The following is a 17,180-nucleotide window of genomic DNA, read 5'->3' as shown; positions in this document are numbered from 1 at the left end:
AGCACAGCCTGCCAGTGGCCCGTGCCCTCCTGAGAAAGAAGGAGGGCTGGCGTCTGAGCAATGAAGTTGGCAGCAGTGCATAATGCACTATGGCACCCGCCTCAGCCCTGCCCGCCCTGGGAGGGTGGCCAGCGGGCCCCGCCGCCTCTCCCTCACCCACACCCAGGTGTGGGCTCTGTGCTGAGTCTCTGGGACGCAGGTTCTACTGGACCCGGCAACCCTCCTCCCCTGCCCGGGTGCCCGGGTGACTGAGTGCCCGTCAGCTCTCTATGCTCCCAGCCTCAGCCCCTCTTGTCGCGGCTTCGGGCTGCAGAGCCCTCCTTTGCTGAGCTCCTTTGAGGACTTCACAGCCTGGCACACACATCTCACACTCACCAGCTGGGCCCACCTCCTTTCCAAGCAAGGCTCACAGGTTGCCTCCTCTTGAAAGTCCTCCTGGATTGCTCCCCCCCCCCCCCCAGCTCAAAAAGAATGGACCTCCCACAGCATACACTCTCTCCTTGTCTAGTCTCCGTAATTTTGCACAGGATCGTGGTTTCCTGTCTGTCCCTCTCAAATGGGAGCCGCGAGGGGCTGGACAGTGCTGGGTGGAGAAAGAGTACGAGATGGGAGACCCAGGGACCACGCCAGGTCTGTCTGTGCCGCGCGCTGTGGCCACGGGCGAGGGAGCGTGTCTGTGAGGATGTGAGGGCTGACGGCCCGGCACAGCGTGGGCTCCCGATTCAGAGCGGGAGGCACCGCGCGGCAGCTCTGACTGTGAATGAGGCCACGGGCTGGGGAAGCGGCAGAGCCCACGTTAAAAGCCGGCTCCGTGCTGAGTGGAAGGTTAGAGCCAGCGAGGCCCCGTCCCCGGGGGCTCACCCCCCAGCCCTCTGTGTGTGCTCCCGCGGCGGGGGCCGGATGGGGGGGGAGGGGATCCCCAGCGCAGAGCCGGAGCAGCAGGCATCCAGGGGGAGGAGGGGCAGTGCTCCATGGTGGGGTCATGATAACGTCACCCCTTCCAGGCCAGAGAAGGAAGGCCGTGGGGAGCAGGGGGTAGGGTCAGGGGTCACGGGGGCTGGCTCCAAAACAGGGGTGAGGCTGCACTTGCCAGGCAGGGCTCCTGGTCCGGCTCTGAGCAGCTCGGGAAAGAAGGTGTGCGGACTCCAGTTTATAGATGGGAAACCGAGTGCAGAGATGCCAGTGGCCCTGCCACCGGGCTGGGATCCAAGCCCCCCCACGACTCACTGCACACGAGCAGTGTCTCTCCTCAGATGAGCTAAGGCCTCCGGCCTGGTCAGAACCTCTCCAGCTGCTCCGTAAACACTGTTTTGAACCTCGTTCCCATCCCACGCGGGTTTTGTCATTGACGTACGTCCTTCCCTTTTCCTCCGCCCAGTGAGCTCCTATTCAGCCTCAAAGCCCCAGCCCAGGTACAACGTCCGCCCTGAGACCTGACACCCTCCCCGCCCCTTGGCCATGCGGCTTTTCAAACAGCTCTCCATCTTGTGCTTTACACCTCTGAGCACTCCTCGCGCTGTGGCGGGACCGGCATCTCCACGCCCTAGTGCTGCCTAGCGCAGGTTCTGATCGGAGAGGGATGGAGAGAGAAAGGACTGCGGGCAGGAGCGGAGGGAAGCCGAGCGGCGGGGGCCAAGGAGCTGTGCTCTCACCTGCATCGCTGGCACACGGGTAGTGGTAGGTGTGCGCGCACCCTTTGTGGCAGCACCCGATGGTGGCCCCGGCTTCTTGGCAGCTGGAACAGGTCTGGTGAGGAAAGCGAGATGGTGAGCGCCCCCGAGGGCTGGGCAGGGTCTGACAGACAGGCCCTGCATGGTTCCCGCCTCCTGCCCACAAAATGGCCCCTGAAAATTAGCTGGAAGGAGGCTCAGAATGGGGTGCGAATGCCCACAGGGTTGATTCTGTGGCGGCCCTGGCTGCCGCCTCGGTGGGGAACCCTTTCCGGGACCGGCAGGAGTGACTGTGGGTGAACACGTGGCCTCGCCGAGCCACTCACTCAGCCTGCGCGGCGCACGACGGTGCCTCCCTCCCGGGGCGGTCGTGGCTATGACATGAGGGACCGTGTGCCCAGCAGCCGGCAAGAGCTCCCGTGCCAGGCGCAGTGTGGCCGCGGCCGCCAGCGGGCGGGGCTCCCGCATGTGGAACGTGTCCTCTCCCACCAACTCCGCCGAGCAGCGCGGGAGGCGGGGACAGCACGGACCACACGGCCACGAAAGCGCCGCCCTTCAGGCGGGTGAGGCGTGCGCATCCCTTCCTCCCTCGCTGGCAGCGACAAGCACTGGGCTGGGAGTCAGGCCACCCTAGGGTGAGCCTTCGCCCTCCCTGGGACCAGGGAGGAGACAGCCAATCCTGAGGGCCGGCCCACTGTGGGTCTCAAAACGGCGGTCTGCTGAGCGGGGCTGCCCACGCCCACGCTGCCGGGGAAAGGTGGCCCGGACAGGACGACCAGGCCAGGAGGCCCTTGGAAGTGGAGCGAAATGGGGCCTGGGGAGGGACAAGTTGGGCCCCAAACGGTGCAGACTTGTCTAGACCACAGGCTGCAGGGGTGGGGGAGGGACGCTCAGGAGAGAGGCAGAGGGTGGAGGCCCATGCCCAGTGCTAAGCTGCGGACACAGAGAACTACAGATTATGACCCCGGTTACCAATGAGCTCAGAGAGGCTAAGCAACTGGCCTGAGGGTACACAGCTCATGAATAGCTAGGCTGATAAAGACCACCTGTAAGGCTGTAATGCTCGGGTGGGGTGAGGGGGACCAGCCCAGCAGCTGGGAGGCAGGGGAGACCCAGTGGGGAAGGTGCCCTCTGTGCCAAGTGGGAGCAGGGGCTGCAGGGTGGAGGCTGGGCTGCTTCACACGGGCCTCTGCCAGGCGGTTTCCTTCTGCTCAGCGTGCCCCCCACGCCAGTTCCTATCGGGAGAGGAAGCAGGAGTGGAGGCCCCAGACTAGGCTCATGTCCAGCCCACAAGGAGCCCTCGGGTGCTGGGACGGGCAAAGGGGAAGGCCAGGGGCTCCTCGGCAGGCAGCCGCCCAGCAGGCCTGGGCAGACGCTTTAGATGCGGAGCAAGGAGGGACAGGCACTCGGGCCTCTGACCCGCCACGAGGGGTGCGGCCCTGCGGCAGGAGCCCAGGCTGGAGGGCCCACGGGTCCAGCTACGCTGCCGCCTCCTCACCCGGCCGTGCTCAGCAGACCCGCACCCTCAGCGCCCAGCCAGGCCTCGGAGAGGAGCCGGGCCGCAGTTCTGAGCAAGGGCTGGACTGTGCAAACCGGAAGCAGGTCCCAGGGGGTGGCAGGGCTCAGAGCAGCAGGTTGGGTGTCTCCCGGGAGGGGACAGAGACGAAGGGTGTCCCCGGGGCCACAGCTCTGTTCCTCCAGAGAGAAGCGAGGCGAGCGCTGACCCGCCTGCCGGCTGGCTGGGCACCAAGACTCAGAAGGCAGTGACGTGCCCGGGGTCGCAGGCCACCCTCAGCAGAGCTGGGGCCGCCGGCACCCCGCTGGAAGCAGGCCTGGGCTGGGGGCTGAGGGGGGCCCTGGACCCTGCCTGTCTCCCACAGGGCACTGCTTCAACCAGTCGACCTCCCCAGCCAGCCCAGGCCCGGCTCCCAGGGGCAGGGAGGTGTGGTGGGGGGTGCAGGGCGGGAGCGCGGGCGGGCCTGGGGCCTGAGGCTGGTATTCTTTTCAGCACCAGGAGGCCTGGACCTACTTCAGGACGCTGCGAGGAGCCGATGCCCAGACAGCAGGAGGAGGAAGTAATGCGTGAGGAGGGAGGGGGTGCCAGGACTGGCCGCTGTCCACAGCCGAGAAGGGAGTGGCGGTGTCCTGTGGGGCCAGGTGTCCTCCGTGAGGATGGAGGCCAGTGGCAGGACCTCTGGGCGTGCACCCGCCTGCGTCCCCACGCAGGGGGAGCCCAGGCACAGGAGGCAGCGGCAGCGGCTGGCCCACAGCCAGGGGTGGGCACGAGGGGGGCGGCAAAGGGCAGGTGAGCCGGCGGGGAGGGGCAGGCCGCGTGGAGGTGGGCCGAGGAGGTGAGGGCGAGAGCCCGGGGCTGGGCTGGAGCTCGGCCTCAGGGAGAGAATGCTGAGCCCCGGCCCTGGCCCAGGTGCCTTCTGCTGACGGCTGCCAAGTCTCTCATGCCCTCTGCAGCCCTCGGAGGGGAGTGCAAGCAGCCCCGGGCACCCCATGCGGGCGTCACCCTGAGGGGACCGGGCTCCCGCTGCTGTCCCTAGTTCTAGCCCAGGAACGTCAAGGGCACTCAGACAGGCCGGGCGTGGCTTGTGCCACCTTCACCGCCACTGACTCACTTCATCCTCCCGCCCTGGAGATGCGCTGGGGAGAGCCAGGTGACGTCGAGGGCAGTGCTGGGACCGGAACCAAGGTGTCAGCCAAGGGGCTCTGAGCACCGTTTATGGGGTCCCTGGACCTGCCTGGGGGGCTCGAGGAGGGACACGCCCTGTCTCATGTTGTCTGAGGGGCTTGTCCCCAAGTCCCCACCCGCTGCCTGAGGTGCTGGTGCCAGGGGGGCCTGCTCTGTGGGCACCCTGACATTCAATTCTGGGAGGCGCCCCATCCTCTAAGCCTCAGCATCTCGGCTGATTCCATGAGCATGTGAGGCCAGCCGGGCCCAGAGCTGGGATTTGCCAGGTGAGTGTGCAGTGGGCACTGGGCAGCGAGGGGCCGCAGTGGCAAGCCTGGGCAAGGCGGGGCAGTGCTCAGCCTCATGGGTGCTCCAACTGCCCCAGCTCCTCCGAATACTTGGTCATGTGCTGATCGGCCCCAGTCGTTGTGCTGGAGAGGCAGGGGCTCCCTGACTGCCTGTCCTGTGGGACCCGGGCCCCCCCACCCCGGCGGGGCTGGCCTCTTACCATGTCCAAGGCCACCTTCATGGCCTCCTGCAGCCCAAAGAGCTTCCCGGCCACCAGGTAGACCCCACCTGTCCACACAGCGCAGGCCTCGTGCACCCAGTGCTCCTGGGTGTCCCCGCCAGGCTCCGCGGGGGCCTCCTTGCTGCACTCATGCTTGCGGGTCTTGTCAGCCACTGGGGCCACCTCCTCACCGCCATCCCCTCGCCCGTCACAGCAGTAGCAGCTCTGCAGCCTCCGGGACAGGCCCCGGGCACTGGTGCGCAGCGAACCCTGCTTGGCCGGGTCAGCAGAGCCGTCGGGCCTGGGGGCTTTGCTGGCAGCGGCGGCTGCACACTCAAGGCCCTTGAGTGTTCTCTCGAGGGGCAGCGAGGCCTCCTCACAGGTGCCCTCCAGCCGCACCTTCTCCTTGAGTTTTGGCTTCTTTTTGGGGAGGCAGTGTTCGGGGTAGTAGGGCCCACAGAGGTCCCCGAGGTCCTTGAAGTTGGCCGGGTTTTGGCAGAGGCAGCAAACAAGGCAAGAGGTACTCAGGGCCTTGGAGACCACGGGCCCCAGACGCATGGTGGAGGAGAGAGGCAGAGAGGGCCGGGGCTGCAGGACAGAGCCTGCCGGGAGCGTGGCCGGGGAGGCCCCAGCTGCGTCCAGGGAGGACGAGGACGAGGACGAGGAGGCAGAGGAGGCAGGTTTCCTGTGGGGCTTGGGCTCCTCCCCAGGGGAGTTGACAACAGTGCATACAGTGGTGAACGCGTCTCGCTTCTCCACCCGCACGAAAGGCGAGAAGGCCGGGGCGCGGCTGTCTGCCCGCAGCCGCTTGCACGCGGAAATGTACTTGAGGCGGATTTCAGGCTCTGCAGGATCCAGAGGCAGTGCCTGCTGCTGCTGCCGCCGCCGCTTGGCACGCCCCTTACAGGGTGAGGAGCTGGTATTCTTGGCGCGGCCCCGAGTGAGGCGCTTTCGCTTGGAATAGTTGCTGCAGTTGGCGTGGCCCGGCTGCTTCTGCGCCCTCATCTGGGGCTGGCAGGACCTGCTCTCAGGGGGCTGGGGGGCCAGGCCCAGCTCCTCCACCTTTGGCTTCTTGCTTCCTCCGCCAGGGTTGTCCTCACTGCCACCCTGCATGCTGCTGGGCCTGTCTCGGGGAGTCAAGAGCAGAGCAGGGCCTGCATGGGGCTGCTTCTCCGGGGGGCCTTTGGGGAGCCCCAGGGCTCCAGCCCTGCCTTTCCGGCTTCTTTTCTTCGGCGCCAGGACCGTCCTCCTGAGGGGCAGGGCCTCTGGGGACGTGAAGTCCTCGGTTTTGAAACAGTCAGTCGAGGACAGTTTCTTACTATTGATGAGTTTGCCTTTGAAGGATCTGTTGGATGTATTTCTGCAAAACGGGTCTGTCCCTGAAGCTGCCAGGAGCTTCTGCCCGGTGCCCACACTCAGGAGTCCTCCCGCCCCGCCCGGGCTGCCCCTGGCGCCCTTGAGCCCACAGTCCTTCTCAGGGAGGGGCGGGCTCAGGGGGCTTCCAGGGGTGGCCCCTGGCACTTTGCAGGCAAACTTTTTCAGGTTGGGCGAGGTGATCTTCTGCACAATGGCCTCCAGCTTCAGGCCCCGGCCTTTCCGGGGCGGCAGCACCTTGGTCTTCATGGCTCCCTGGCAGGCCACCCGCGAGGCCAGCTTCGGACAGGTGTCAGGGGCCTCCGGGGGCGGGGGCTTCGGGCTGAGCTCGCTAGTGCCCTTGGCGGGCTTGGCTTTCTTGGGAGAAGACATCCTCTTGAAGAGGGTGGGGGAGCCCTCAGCCTGTTCCTCCTTCATGTCCCCCCGGCCGCCACCGGCATCGCCGCCGCTGCTCCGTAAGGCCAGGTTCCGCCTCTTGGTGGGGACTGGCGCCATGAAGGCCGACTTCCTTTTGAGTGCGTGGAGGGGCCGGTCAGAGAGCTTGCCACCTGCACTGGGCTTGGGGGCCCTCGCCCGCGGGCTGGCCCGGCCCTCCTTCTGGGAGTTGCCAGAGACCTTGAATGTGGCAGGCAGGTGGCTGCTGGCAAGGAGCCTCTTGGTGGCACGGCAGCTGGGGACCCGGCTCTCCGAGGGCCGCCGCTTGCAGGGGAAGGCCTCCTGGGTCTTGCTGCGGGACCGCAGGATCATGGAGCGCTGGTCTCTGCCGGGCGTGCTGGGTGAGTCCGTCTCCTTGGTCTTGGAGCCCAGGGGGCTGCTGTCGGAGGCGACGGGCAGGGCAGCCGGGTTACTGGGGCTGGACGCCGCCTTGGGGGAGGGCTTCCCGACCCGCTTGCCAGACTTGAAGGCAGCTCGCTGCTTGCCCCCCAGTTTGTCTGCGGGGGCAGGAGTGGTGGTCAGTCCTGGGGGTCCAGGTGTGCGGGGCTCACTCAGGGCTGTGAAGGAGCGGGTGCACATCCGGGGGAGCCCTTCCGAGGCCCCCCGGCCCGGGGCCCCTGCCCCTTCCATCTGTCCCTGGGGGGGCCCCATGCAGGATTCTGGAAGCAGGAAGTCTTTGGGCAGAACCGGCGCCCTGCACGGGGAGTCCTCGGCCTCGGGGAGCCCCCGATGCACCCGCCGGCTCCGCAAGTTTTTGCCCCGTGGCACGGGCTCTCTCTTAGCAATGGGCGCCTCGGGGACAGCGGGCTTGTTTGGCTTCTGGACCAAGGAGGTCTCGGGGGCCAGGGTGGCAGGATCCCCCCGAGTCAATGCCCCATTGGGCCCCTCTTCCCCGGACTTCATGTGGGACAAGGAGGACTCAAACCAGCTCTGCACCTTCGACTCGGCGCCCACGGTGGGACCCAGCAGGAGGACAGACTCTCCGGAGAGGTGGCAGGGAGAGCCCCAGCCGGCCTTGGGGTCCAGCACCTCCTCCACCTCCTCCTTGGTGCACATCAGCGGAGCCTTCGGCGACAGCGGGTCCTGCACGCTGGGCCTCTGCCCGGGGCTGCCTAGGAGCTCGCACAGGGACGAGTACTCCTCCTCAGCCTCCAGGTCCTCCTTCCTGCCAGGGGCCGGCAGCAGCGGGAGGTCCCCGAAGTCTGCGGCGGCGCAGCAGTGCCGGCTGTCCTCCAGCCACGCGTCGGCTTTGCCTACCTCAGGGCACTGCAGCAGCCCGCCCGCCTCCTCCTTCACCCCACCCGCCTCCTCCTGCTTGGAGTCCTGGGGCACTGTGGCCTTCTCCCCGGGCTCCTCCTCCCGGAAGCCCAGGCAGGCTGAGGCCTCGTGGGCATTCTCCTTGCCGACGCCATCCGAGGCCTTCCCACCCTGCTCCAGAGCCTTGGGGAGCTCGCTGGGGTGCAGCCCCCACCGAGGACAAGCATCCCCGAGGTTCTCCTCGGGCCAGGAGAAGGGGTTGGCACTGTCCGCTGAGCCGGTGGCGGCTGTATCGGGGAAGCAGTCAAAAGCTGCTGTGGGGTCTGAAGTGGCAGCCCCGAGGCTGGGCCCGGGGCCAAAGGAGAGGGTGCCAGTTGTCTTCTTGGGGTCCGGGGTGACGACACCCACAGAAGGGTCTTCAAACAGCCCTGGGCTGAAGTCCTTGGCGTTGCCACCCTTGTCCAGCTGTAAGGTCTCGGGCACGGCCTCGGGCTCCCCTGGCCGTGGCCACGCGCTCTTGGCCACGGAGTCCAGGCAGGCGCCGTGGCTCTCCAGCGAGAAGGGCTTGCTGGCATCCTTGGAGAGGCCGGGCAGCGGGGCCCACGCCTTGTCGGCCTTCTCGCCGATGGCCTCCTGCAGCCCCAGGATCTCGGAGGCCAGGTCCTCCTGCGCCAGGGCGCTGAGCAGCAGCCGCGGGCAGTCCTGCTCGCCCGCCACGAACTTGGAGAAGCTGTCGAGCGGCAAGCTGCCGTGCAGGCTGTGGAAGGAGTCATCCGACTTGGTGGACATGTCGTCAGGTGAGGTCACGGAGCAGGTGGACACGGACTCGGGCTTGGCCTTGGCGTTGCTGCTGACCCTGGCGGGGCTGCCGCGGGCCTGGCCGCAGTACAGGAAGCTGCGCTCCAGCGGGTCCTCAGAGCCGCTCAGGTAGTCGGCCTCGGGCGGCTCGGCGTGGCTGGACTGCGGCGTGCTGCTCGGCGGCTCCGACAGCGGCGTGCCCCCCTGCTCGGCCGAGTAGCCGCTGCCTTCGGGGCTGCAGTGCTGGCTCCGGTGCTGCTCCGGCGTCCGGGACGCCAGGCTCTTGGCGGCCTTCCTGTGCGGCGCGGCCCTCGAGAGCAGCAGCTGCTGGACGGTGCTGGAGATGCTGGCCACCTGCGAGGTCAGGGCCGTGAGGCTCTGCAGGCTGAGGTCCGACAGCAGGCTCTCGGGGAGCTTGTCCTTCTGCAGCGGCTTGCAGTTGCTGGCCTGTGTGTCCACGGAGCTGGTGGCGTCGGTCGGGGAGGGGTTGAGCAGGGGCATGAAGTGGCTGTGGTCAGCGACGCCTGCGGGAAAAGCCCCCGTGCTGAGCGGCTGCTGGTTATAGGGGAAGTTCTCAAGGTTTGGCATCAGCGGTGACGGGGTGGAGCTGTAGGAGGGTGAGCGGCCCATGGAGCGTGCGGGCGAGTGGCTGGAGCTGGGGCTGAAGGTCTGGTAGTACTGCTCCGGGGTCCTGAGGGCCGCCTCTGGCTGGCAGTAGCCCGGACCTTGCTGCCCGTAGTGTTGGTACTTGGCAAGGTTTTGGTAATGGAGGGTTTCCTGAGCGTGGTGTCGGCTCTGAAGGGCTTGCTGCGGCGGCGGCTTCTGCTGGTTGTAGCTGAGGCGGCCAGGCGGATAGGCATGCAGGTTCTGGGCTCCCTGCCCCGGGGCCAGGCTGGTGCTGGCCGCCAGCGGCCGATCGTGGGGCTGGGCGGGCGGCACTGTGCAGCTTTTAAAGGAGTGGGTCCCCTGCCCGCTGCCCTGGCCGGCGGGAGAGTAGGTGGAGGAGGTGGGGAAGGAGGGCGACTGCTGGGCGAAGTGGCTGCCCGGGGGGAAGGGCAGTGGCGAGGCGATGTCGTTCTGCAGTTTCTGCCTCTGGAGCTTGGGGTAGGCCAGGGGCGGCTGGGGCTGCGCGTGCAGGGCGTGAGTCCGGAAGGGCAGCTGGGCGCCCTGCTCCGGGTACGGCCTGCCTGGGGGCACCGCGGTCTTTTTCATCAAGTTCTCATCATATTTGCCCACCCCCCCTGACAGGGGCTGCGGCTGGGGGGCTGGCGGCTGGGGGGCCCCCCAGGCCTGCAGCCTCTCTTCGCCTGCATAGCGGCCCGGGTACGGGCTGCTGTCCTGGACGCCGTAGCCGGAGAGCGCAGGCCTCCCTTGCAGGACCTGCTGCGCTGGCAGGCCCTTGCCTCCGCGGGCAGTGCTGGCAGCTGCGCCAGCTCCGCCCTCGTAGCCCGGGTACGGCTGCGGGCTGTAATAGTCCTTGGCTAGCAGCCTCTGCCGGTCACAGCTCAGCCCCGCCTGGCTGGGCTGCCTGTAGTCCTCCAGGCGCGGTGTCTCTTGTGAGGTCTGCTGGTAGCTCTGTTGTTTGCCATGGAAACCGCACCTTTCTCGGAAAGACTGCATGACTTGGGCTGGTTATCTGCAAAAAGAGAAGGGGGCCGGGGAGGGAAGATGGGCATGGAAGGGGTGGGGGGAGAGCAGTTCAGATGGGCCATTTACTTTCACCGCAGAAAACCTGCCTGCCCCCATCACCCAGCCTGCCCTCTCCCCACAGCTCCGAAAGCCCCCTTGCCGGCGCCACTCCCCCCCCCCCCCACCCAGCTGCGCACACACCGGCTCGGTGCAGGGAGGGGCTCTGCCATTCCCACCCCATCACCTGCCGCTGAGCCAGGCCAAGTGGCTGCCCTCCAAAGGGGAGAGAGAAGGAGGGAGGTGCAAACCCAGCTGCCCAATCTCCAGGTCACCTGGGAGATGCCCCCGGGGGCTCCCCATTCTCTCCCCCATCCCTTTCAGTCCTTTCCTGAGCTTGAAATCATTCAGCACAGCAACTCCCGCGCCCCTGTCCCCAGGGCGCTGGATCCTGGAACCCAGCCTCAGTCTTGCGGGTCAGCAGATCCGGCCGAGCCGGGAACAGGAAGGCCTGCCCTGCTGGAGAAGCTGCTCGCACGGCTACCACACACGCGTGCACACACACCGCCCATCGCTGCCACGCCATCGGGACCCTGCCGTCCTTCTAGCAGATGTCCATTAGGGGCCTGTGAACCACTGTCGGCCCAACACACCCCCTCCCTGACTCCCAGGGGCGCAGGACAGGGCCCTGCCTCCTGTTGATGTGATAGGTGGGGAAACAGAGTTCATGGCCCAGAGTGAGCGAGTGCACGCTGACGGGACAGCACCCAAGTGCCGTGTGTGTGTGTGTGTGTGTGTGTGTGTGTGTGTGTGTGTGTGTGTGTGAAGCAGCCCAGGCCCTCCTGACAGGCCCCTTTGGCCTCCACAGGGTCAGGGCCAGGTCACACCAAGCCAAGAGCCCATCTGTTTGTGATTTTAGGGGCTGGGGCCCTGGCGGGGCCTAGCCTACCCCAAAGCAGGATTCCGGGTCAGGAAATGACCCTGGGGTGAAGGCCCTCTGGGCAGAGCAACTGGATTCAGAAAACACCAGCCTTCAGCGTCCAGGCTGCAGGGCTCCCATCTGCCTGGAGGCCTGGTCACCTCAGAAGGCCCTTCGCAGAGGGAGGAGCACGGTACGCTCCAGGCTGGGGAGCCCAGGATTTACCCACAACCAGGGCTGGGGTTTGGAGGCGTGGAGGGGACAGGAAGACCCTGACTCAGCTCGGCCTGCACATCCTAGGTCTCCAGGAAAGCACGGGGACTTCCATGGTCAGCACGGAACGAGGGTGGCCCGTGTGGGCGACAGGATTCCAGGAGAAACCAGAGGAAGTACAGAAGCACAGGGAAGAGAGACATGCAGGTGGGAGAAGGGGAAGATGTGGAGTGAGGGGAGGGGCTGCCCCAAGAGTCCCCGCTCACCCCTCCTCTTCTCCAGGACCCTACCTAGACCCCGTCCTCATTCACTGCTGGGGGCTGACCCAGTGAGCCCAGGGCAGCCAGACAGCGCCGGAGCCCGCCTCCGTGGCCCTCGCCGGCAGCTGGTGCTGGCTCAGCGCTGGAGACCCCGGCTGCAGAGGGGACCCGTGTCCTGTGGCGAGCTCCTGCCCACCAGGCCCGGCAAAGCCAGACGCCCTCTGGCCTCCCCGATTTATCTCAGGCCCCCGACAATGCGAGACGTGCCTGCCCTTCTGCCACTGCACTCCCATCTCTGGCGCTTGGATCAAACATCACAGGCGGTGCCTGCTGCCACACGCCAGCCCAGGGGAGCGGGGGCCGAGTTCAGTTCTGGCCTGGAGGCTCCTGACAGGTGGGCAGCCCTGTACCTCCTGACCCAACCGCGGTAGGAGGCCCACCCAGGTGGCCCCCTCCGTCCCGGGCAGGCACCCTGGCTGCCTCCCCACAGCGGGGCCAGCAGGTGGAAGCCACCCCTGCAGCCCCAGCGCTGTCCTCCCCACCCCCACGCTGTGCTATGAGCCCAGATGCGCAAAGCCAAGCCCATTCTGAAGGCTGCGCCTTGTATATCTGCACAGATTCTATTTCAGCTTTTATTAGTCCCAGATCGCTCTCATTTCCTGCTGTGTCCTGTGGATATCATTAACATTTCTGCAGCTTTTATTTTTTTCACATTCTCCAAAATGCATTACCCAGAAACATTATTTACAAAGAGAAAGTGCTATGACCAGTGTCCATCCCTCCCCCGCTCTAATCAGTCCAGCTGCTGCGTCTTTTCATTTAGCCGCGCTGCACTGCAGGCGGGTTCCCAATCCACACGAGCAGCTGGATGTGGTGAGAGCATCTATCTCTGAGCAAAGACAGTTCAATTAAAATGCGAAAGCCCAGCGCCTGATGGAGAAGCAGCCGAAATGCTCACCCCAACACCCACCTCCAACCCCAGATGCAGGGCGGGGCAGGGACACGGGAACAAAGGCATGGCATCAAAGGCCCAGCTCAGAGACAGCCGGCTCTGCCAGGAGAGAATGGGCTCTGCGTCTTTAAGAGCTGCCACGGGGCTCTGTTATTCATCCTTACGATTAGGATGACTTTTCGAGAAGACTAGGAAAAGACAAGGAAAGAGGCAGGCACAGGGGCTGCTTCCCAGGAGGGGGCAGAGCCGGGCAGACTGGGGGTTTGACCTCTGTGGGTCCAGCTGGAGGGAGATGGGGTGGGGGTCAGGGGAGCACACCCCTAACACAGCCTCCCCGGTCTCCTGGCCCAGCCCAGCTCCCCCACCTGCCTCTTCTTCCAGACACTAGGCCAGGCCTTGTCTCTGAAGGAGGAAGGAAGAGGAAGTCAGCCGTGCATTATGACAACTCCCAGCTCCGGGACACTGGTCTTCCCAGGCCACTGGCCGGGGAGCAGGCCCGCTCGGGGGCGTGCACTGGAGGCTGGCTCAGGGTCCAGCCCTTGCCTCCAAGGCCACAGGAGTCCCCTCATGGCTCCCCCAGCCCCTGACAGCCATCACCAGGGGGGAGAGAGAGCTGGGACGTGAACAGACCCTCCCACGGTGCAAGGCCAGCGGTCCTCAGCCCTCAAGGGCCTTTGGCAGCTGCTGGCCTCAGCAGTCCCTTCAGGCAAAGACCCCAGCCCCGCCCTCCCCCAAAGGTGCTGTAGAGTGAAGGGCACCCCTGGCTGTGCGTGCCTCAGTGAGTGCTGACTGCTCTGCCTTTTACAGGAAGGGGTGAGATGGAGAGGAGAGGCCTGCGTACGAGTGGCCCCAAGGGAGAGACTTCTGCGACCTGCAGCGCGAGCCCGGCCCAGAGCGAGGGTGGCGCCCCCACCTGGCCCCCACAAGAATCCCCATGTTAGCCCTGGCCGGGCTGACCCAGTGGGTAGAGCGCAGGCCTTGATTCCAGACAAGGGCACAAGCTGGGGTTGCGGGCTCAATCCCCAGTGTGGGGCGTGCAGGAGGCAGCCAATCAATGATTCTCTCTCATCATTGATGTTTCTATCTCCATTTCTCTCTCTGAAATCAATAAAAATATTTTTTTAATTTAAAAAAATTTTCAATTTTAGAGGAGGCACCTCGGAGCGTGACAGCAGGAGGGTGTGCAGGGAGCGGCACCGGGTGCTCACATTCCCAGGCCCGCCAGCCGGGTCAGGGCCCGCTTCTCCTCAAGGAGCCAGACCCACCTGAGGGAGGTCCACTTACGGGCAACAGTGGCTACGGCCGCCTGCTGTCACCACGGCAGCCTCAGAGAGGTCACTGGGCCCACAGCCTCTCCAGGCCCCGCAGCTGCTGAGCCCCCCGGGTGGGGCGCAGCCAGGAGGCTGGCTGAAGGTTTTCCTGAGACACAGGGATAGTGGCAGACAGAAAAGGGACAGACAGACAGAGAGAGGAAAGGGGGGAGAAGGACAGAGAGTGGGAGGAGGAGGGAAAAGGGAGTGGGGGGAGAAGAAATTGGGGGTGGGGGCCATTCTGCTCCCCTGCGTTCTTATTTGTAGCTGCAGGAAAAATATTTTTAAACCCAACCCATTCAAGCCTGGGAACGGGAAGGGGAAAGTCCCCGAAGTCAGGAAGCTGGGGGTGTCCAAGGAGGAGCTGAGGGGCCACTAGTGGCAGGTGATGAACACTAGTAAGAGACCTCCATTAAAGTGGTAAATCATTCGCCAGGTTGACTGCTGATCTGTGAGGTCTATTTTGAATCCTAAAGGCCTGGCTTGAATTGGGGAAAGAGAGGAGCTTTCAAGGACCCACAAGACAAACAGCCCAGTACCCACAGGCCTCTGGGACAGGGAGGGTCTTTGGGCCAGCGGCTAGTGATGAGGCGGGGACCAGAGCCAGCTAGGGAGCCCTGCATGGGGCAGAGGAAGGCATCCCAGAGAACAAGGAAGCCCCCACCCCGAAGTATGGCCTCCTGAGACCGTCCCCCACAAACGGCACACTTGGCACGCACCTCTCCTCATTCACGGCCCCGTGGGCCCAGCACGGGAGGCAGGTGCGAGGGCCTGGATACTGAGGCAAGCACGGGGGTGAGTGGGAGGGGAAGCAGGCAGACCACCCACCCCCCTCCAGATGCCCAGGTGAGGGAGCCCAGGCGAGGCGGGCGTCTCTGGAGGGTGCCTGAACGGGAGTAGGGGCTTCTGGACTCTACAGATGGTGGGAAGCCCTCCTGGGAGCCTGCCGATGGCATCTCTGCAAGGACCAGAGGCGGAGGCAGCAGACACCCACGGGGCCCCCTGAATGAGGCCCTCCCTCAGGCCCCACCCACCAAGGACCCCTCCTGGTCCTTCGATGCTCGCCGGGGCACCGCTTGCCGGGTGATGCTGTGCTGGTTCGGAAGCACCCCGTCCTGTTAGAAAACCACCGCCCGTTCCCAGGAGGGTCAGTGACTGGCAGGCTCCCACAGGGCAGGGCTGTGTCCCGGCCCCTCCACGGTGACTCTCTGGGATGCAGGGGCCAACAAGCCCGAGACTTGAGCCACTTAAGCCAGAGGCGTCCAGTCTGGGTGAGGGGCAGCTGGCCAATGGGGCTTCCCTGCTGTGAAGTGCTGGGGGCGGGGCTTGGGGGAGAGCAAGAAGAAATTCCCAAAGCAGCTGTGCTGGCATCCAAGGCCTCTCGGGAGCAGAGAGGGGTGTGTCGGGGAGAACTCACCTGTTGTCAGCTCAGACTTACCAAGCTCTTGTGGACATAATTGTTTTTAGATTTTTATTCAACAAAGAACATCAGCACTTCTCCCTGTCTGTCAAAATAAGGGAAAGACTAAGGAAGGTGGGGCCGACCGCTGGGATGCAGACACTCAGGCTGGGGGCTCAGGGGCCCCAGGCCAGCAAGATCAAGAGGCTGACTCAGGGGCTCGAGGGGACCCACGGAGGGCGTCCCAGGCTGCCCTCTTCTGATCCCTCCCCCACACTCCCAGGTCCGGGCCTTGCAGGCGACTGCACAGTGTGGGTGAGCTAGGATCTGTCTGCTGGTCAGGAGAGGAGGCAGAGGCGAGGAGCGCCCAGCCTCTCACCCCGGTCTTGTCCTCCTCACCCCGTGTGCCCAGAGACCAGGACTTCCCTTGGGAAGTGGAAGCACCAAGGCACCAAGCCTATGGCTTGTCTGGCTGCTGACTGACTTGGTGGCCGTGGGCCAGCATTTCCATCGCCGAGTCTCAGGGCCTTTGCACCTGCTGCCTCCTCTGCTGGAACACTGTTCTCAGACCTCGGCAGGGCTCCTCCCAGAGCCGGCACGGGCCTCACCTTCTCAGGTGGCCTCCCCGGCAGCTCCTCCACCCCCGTGCTCAGCTCCTGCGATAAGCCACGTGGCCAGCTGGCTGGCTCCGCATTGGTCTCTCCTCATGATAAGATTCTGTGAGAGCAGGGTGTTTTGGTTTGTTTTGTTCACAGCTATACCTCCATTTCCCATAACAATAAACATCTGTTAAATAATGTGTAAAGTGTCCTATTGGCCTATGAAAGTATCCGGAGCGAGCGGCCAGGTGGCGGGACAGAGCCCATTTGGGTGGGGACAGGAATCTGTGGCCACAGCCCCTCACTCATCCAACGAAGAACACGCTCCCTCCAGCCGGGTGATGTGCTGACGGGAAGTGGGCGGGTGAATGGAGGGGAGCACGGGGCAGCCCCACTCGCCTCCAGTGAGCTGCTGCCTGATGGGAAGGAAGGCCCAGGTGCCAGAACTTGAATTTTTCCCTTTAAAACGCCAGAAATCAGGATTTTATAAAAAGATAAATCTCTTTTTAAAAAATGTTATCAACCAAGTAAAAAATTTAACACACCAGATTTCAAGAAAAGCTGGCTGTGCTGTATCTGATCACAAGCTCCCAGGTGTCGCCCGCTGATGGAACTGACACAGAACTTTCCATGGTCACAGGCAGGGCCTTGTGGGCAGGAATCTCGACATGTAAGTGCGCAGGCCCTTGGGAGGCACTCGATGAGAGGGCACGAGAGCAGGAGGGGAACGGGAGAAGCCCCGAGTCCAGCACAGACTGCGGGGTGGAGCAGCAGGTGAGTGCTGCAGGCCGGGAGGCAGGGCTGGCCGTGCAGCTGGCCAGTGGCAGGGAGGAGCTGGGCAGCCTGGAGAAGGAGGCAGAGAAGTGAGAGGCACCTGGATGAGGCCCCAGTGCCCACCACCTTGCTGGCCCCCGCAGGGCTCCTTGGTGGCGCTCATGCAGCAGTAACTGCGTAAGGAATGGTAGGACCACAGGTGTGCTGTGCCGCCTTCCCCAGAGTGCAGCCTGAGGGGGGCGGGGCTCCATCTGCTGGGTCCCCAGCTCTACGCCCAGACATTGGCCCAAGTAGGTGCCTGTTTCATACCGCCTACTGCCCGGATGGACGGGCAGATGGGACGCGTGGTCAGCTCCTGGCTGGGTTCAGCACTTAACCCTCATCACAGTCTAAAGAATGCCACCCA

At 64.8% G+C, this 17,180-nt stretch overlaps 1 protein-coding gene across 1 annotated transcript; it reads right to left on the bottom strand.

Moving 5' to 3' along the window:
* Positions 1-1,086: 1,086 nt before the first annotated feature.
* RAI1 (retinoic acid induced 1) lies at positions 1,087-15,510 on the bottom strand. Its single transcript, XM_014450444.2, has 3 exons — positions 15,441-15,510; positions 4,859-10,358; positions 1,087-1,746 (listed from the first exon to the last, which is right to left on the bottom strand). The coding sequence occupies exons 2-3, from the start codon at positions 10,340-10,342 to the stop codon at positions 1,396-1,398; spliced, it is 5,835 nt and encodes a 1,944-aa protein (XP_014305930.1). The 5' UTR covers positions 10,343-10,358; positions 15,441-15,510; the 3' UTR covers positions 1,087-1,395.
* Positions 15,511-17,180: the final 1,670 nt, after the last annotated feature.

Source organism: Myotis lucifugus, unplaced genomic scaffold, assembly GCF_000147115.1.
Source record: "Myotis lucifugus unplaced genomic scaffold, Myoluc2.0 scaffold_2291, whole genome shotgun sequence".
NCBI classification, from domain to species: Eukaryota; Metazoa; Chordata; class Mammalia; order Chiroptera; family Vespertilionidae; genus Myotis; species Myotis lucifugus.
The sequence above is the reverse complement of the archived record's forward strand: the minus strand, read 5'-3'. Positions and strand labels throughout refer to the sequence as shown.